This window comes from Littorina saxatilis, linkage group LG15 (assembly GCF_037325665.1).
Source record: "Littorina saxatilis isolate snail1 linkage group LG15, US_GU_Lsax_2.0, whole genome shotgun sequence".
Taxonomy (NCBI): Eukaryota; Metazoa; Mollusca; class Gastropoda; order Littorinimorpha; family Littorinidae; genus Littorina; species Littorina saxatilis.
In genome coordinates, this window is record NC_090259.1 from 34270649 (window position 1) to 34274858 (window position 4210).

At 42.8% G+C, this 4210-nt stretch overlaps 1 protein-coding gene across 1 annotated transcript in view; it reads left to right on the top strand.

Annotated features, from left to right (window-relative positions):
• LOC138949144 (MORN repeat-containing protein 5-like) overlaps nucleotides 1-3981 on the top strand; it is a 4540-nt gene extending 559 nt beyond the window's left edge. Inside the window, exons 2-4 of the mRNA XM_070320906.1 lie at nucleotides 686-833; nucleotides 1981-2224; nucleotides 3149-3981. Coding sequence (XP_070177007.1) covers nucleotides 686-833; nucleotides 1981-2224; nucleotides 3149-3234 — 478 coding nt within the window. The 3' untranslated portion in view covers nucleotides 3235-3981. The remainder of the gene's footprint in view (nucleotides 1-685; nucleotides 834-1980; nucleotides 2225-3148) is intronic.
• Nucleotides 3982-4210: the final 229 nt, after the last annotated feature.

Below are 4210 nucleotides of genomic sequence, written 5' to 3' on the forward strand. Positions count from 1 at the left end.
CTCTCTCTCTCTCTCTCTCTCTCTCTGTATGTCTGCCTCTCTCTCTCTCTCTCTCTGTATGTGTGTGTGTCTTTTTTTTCCTCTCTCCCTCGAGATCTCTCTGGCTGGCTATCTGTGTGTGTTTGTGTATACTGGACTGGGTGGCCGAGTGGTAACGCACTTGCGCTCGGAAGCGAGAGGTTGCGAGTTCGACCCTGGGTCAGGGCGTTGGCAATTTTCTCCCCCCTTTCCTAACCTAGGTGGTGGGTTCAAGTGCTAGTCTTTTGTCAATCGTGGGATCTTCAACGTGCACACCCCAATGTTAGTGTACACGAAGGGACCTCGGTTTTTCGTCTCAGTTCCTGATTCCATAAACATATAGATATGATATGTTTGGATTAAAAACACGCTCAGAAAGTTAAAACGAAGAGAGGTACAGTAAAGCGTGCTAGGAAGCACAGCGCAACCGCTACCGCGCCAAACAGGCTTGTCACTTTCACTGCCTTTTGCACTAGCGGCGGACTACGTTCAGTTTCATTCTCTGAGTTCCACAGCTTGACTAAATGTAGTAATTTCGCCTTACGCGACTTGTTATTTCATCTTAAAGGCGGTTAATTTCCCCTGTACTGTGATTGTTTGTACCATTAAAAAGAAATTTGAAGAGAAAACCAAACAACTGAAGTGTTTCTTCTCGATTTTGTTTCAGGATGGAGGGTAAGGGGATATACGACTTCCCTACGAATACTCGCTATGAAGGTGAAATGAAAGATGGCATGTTTCACGGCAAAGGCACGCTGTATTTTCCCAACGGCAGCAAATATGAAGCATCCTGGGAAGATGGCATGGCTTTGGAGGTTAGGTTCCATCTTGTTTTTTACAGTTTATATATATATATATATATATATAAATGTTGGTATTGGTAGTGTTATTCTCAACATTCTTGCATGTTTAGATGTGGTGAATCCATGCATTTGCACATATGTGCGTGTTTGCTTCTGTGTTATCACTTGGGATGAACAAGTATGTTCACAAATAGAGTGCCTTGTATAATTGTAATTTTTTTGAGTCACTTGAGAAAAAGTGACTCTATGTAATCGGTCAGTGTTAGTCTGTCCGGCCGGCCGTCCGGCCGGCCGGCCGTCCGGCCGGCCGGCCGTCCGGCCGGCCGTCCGTAGACACCACCTTAACGTTGGACTTTTCTCGGAAACTATCAAAGCGATCGGGCTCATATTTTGTTTAGTCGTGACCTCCAATGACCTCTACACTTTAACGATGGTTTCGTTGACCTTTGACCTTTTTCAAGGTCACAGGTCAGCGTCAAAGGAAAAATTAGACATTTTATATCTTTGACAAAGTTCATTGGATGTGATTGAAACTTTGTAGGATTATTCTTTACATCAAAGTATTTACATCTGTAGCCTTTTACGAACGTTATCAGAAAAACAAGGGAGATAACTAGCCTTTTCTGTTCGGCAACACACAACTTAACGTTGGGCTTTTCTCGGAAACTATAAAAGTGACCGGGCTCAAATTTTATGTGAACGTGACTCATTGTGTTGTGAATAGCAATTTCTTCCTGTCCATCTGATGCCTCATATAATATTCAGAACTGCGAAAGTGACTCGATCGAGCGTTTGCTCTTCTTGTTAATTTTTGTTAGGACTATTTGATATTTGAAGAGACAAAAAATCAACAACACTCAGACACACACAAAACAACCATAACAGTTTGTTTCCGATGACAAGGCCCACGAAATTAGGGCTGGAAGGTGAGTAATTTGATTTTTTGATTCAAGTTTGTGTTGGTTTTTACACAGGTGCATGTGGCTTTTTGTTGGTAGAAATATGTGCGAGCTGCACATACAATTGACCTGTGTTCATCCCAGCCTGGCTTCGAACCTGTGACCTGCTGATCACGAATCCTATGCTCTACCAACTGAGCTCTACCGGGCTCTGCAATGCTGTTAATTACACCCTAATATCTTTTTCATTTTATTTTTAGGGGAAGTACACGTTCGCAGATGGCTTGCAGTATGAAGAAGAAAACTGGGAGTACTGTGATGGCTACGATCGTCGTTTCTACACAGAGATCTGCAAAGGCTTAAAGCCTGCTGGCCGTTCACAGCTGACCAACAAAGTCCCGCCGCTCGTCATTCCAGAAGGCTGCTATGACTGCGGGGATGGGTTCTATGACCCTAACAGCAGAGTCGTTGTAGACTACAAAATGAAGTTCTTGAGAAATGCTGGTACGTAACTGAATACATTACTGCCCCCCAAAATCTGAAAATACATTTGTTAGTCTTAAAGTGGATGAAAACCTTGAAGGCGATGAACTGGAAATATGAGAAAACAAGGTCTGAAAAAAGGAAACATCTGAAATTGGGAGATGGGAGGTGGAGGGGGAGGTGGAGGGGGAGGTCTTTAAAAAAAAAAAAGGGGGGGTTCTACTGTAGTGAGATCTGTATTCATGTTTGTGAAAAAAGAGAGAGAGGGGGGGGGGGGGGGGGTGGTGGTTTGCATGAATCTATTTTGTCCCACACCACACTCAATTCAGCAGCTGCACACAATGGACAAAATTGCTAATCACTCCTCCCATCTTATTCAACCATGTGGCCCAGCTCTTTTGAGGTTGGCGTTGTAGCGTCAGTTTGACAAAAGAAACAGTTTTTCATTACACACACACCTAGTGTACCATTATCAGTGTGATGATGTCTTGAAGGGAACTTCTCAAAACCATGCAAAAGAATATATCAAGGCAGAAATTGCCACATGTGTTTGTGTACCAGGCCGTTTGCCATGAATGAATAGGCTCTACCTAATGTCCCATAGAGATCCCAAGCTCACACTGAAAGCCTCAGGACTTGACAAACTCAAACATCTACAATCACCACCTTTCACCTCTGATCATCATGATAGTATCTTATCTCTGACAAGATGTGTGCTTAAAGCTGGAGAGTCAAAGAAGACAGCAGCATAATGTGCTTAGTTCAAGTCAAATGGGGGTGATGGTGTGTGTAAGTGGCTTATAATGTTAGTGTGTGATATGTACCAACTTTTTATTTCACTTTTTCATGTTTATTATTGTTGTGTGTGTGTGTGTGCTTGGGAGGGGGGGGGTGTCTTTGTAATTGCATGATGATGGCCATTTGATTATCTGTTTGTCTCTGCAGATGATGACGAACATGACTGGATTGTGAAGACGTGTCGAAAAGGCTGGGATGAATACGTTGGCTTCACACACAAACCAGCAGCCTAGGAATTGTATAAAGAACAAGGAAAAGACAAAATGATGCTACAGTGGAACCCTCCTTCTAAGACCTCCACAAATTTGAGAAAATCAGGTCTTAAAAAGGAGGTAGTCTTAAATTGGGGGGTCTTAAAATGGGGGTACATTTACAGAGGTTATTTACAGAATATCTGAGAAAACAAGGTCTTGAAAAGGAGGGAGTCTTAAATTGGGGGGTCTTAAAAGGGGGAATCCCGGCCACTGTAATACTTTACTTCAGTCAGCATTTTCTCAACATTTTGTTATGCTTGCAGGTGAAAGTGTGTGTGTGGTTGGATGTGAACAAGTGAGGGAAAACAGAGAGAGATAGAGAGGGAGAAGAAGAGCATGTTAGATAGGGGATGCAAGGAAAGAGCACATATTTGATGTACAGTGGTACCTGTAATGTGAGGCCCCTCTGGTGAGAGGACACCTCTAGTGAAAGGACACCTGTTGTCTACCAAACCCAACAGTTATGTTGGGCAAAAAACCCTGCAATGTAGTGATGCTTTTCATTGATCATCCCAAGGGTGAATGCAGATGGTTGCACCTTCTGATGTCAGTGTCAGCAGTGCATGCTTTCAGATCTGGTAAAATTTTTTCATGCAGGACTCAAAAGATAAATGTACTGTTATTTAATGTAAAACAAATCTTAAATTACACTTTAACTGCTACAGTGTTTGGCATGTTTTTGATAGTAACAGTGTTGTTTCCTGAAAAATAAACGTGTTCGTGTAATTGCAAATGTTTTAGTTAATTTACTGTGTGTGGGTGTGGGTGTGGGTGTGTGTGTGTGTGTGTGTGTGTGAACCCATCGCAAATGACATTCCCCCTCTCTCTCTCTCTCTCTCTCCCCCCCCCCCCCCACACTCGCTCTCTCTCTCTCTCTTTCTCTCTCTGTGGCCTTTCTGTCCGAAAATTATTGAGGACGAAAATCTTTTTTTTTTTTAGAATGTCACGATATACA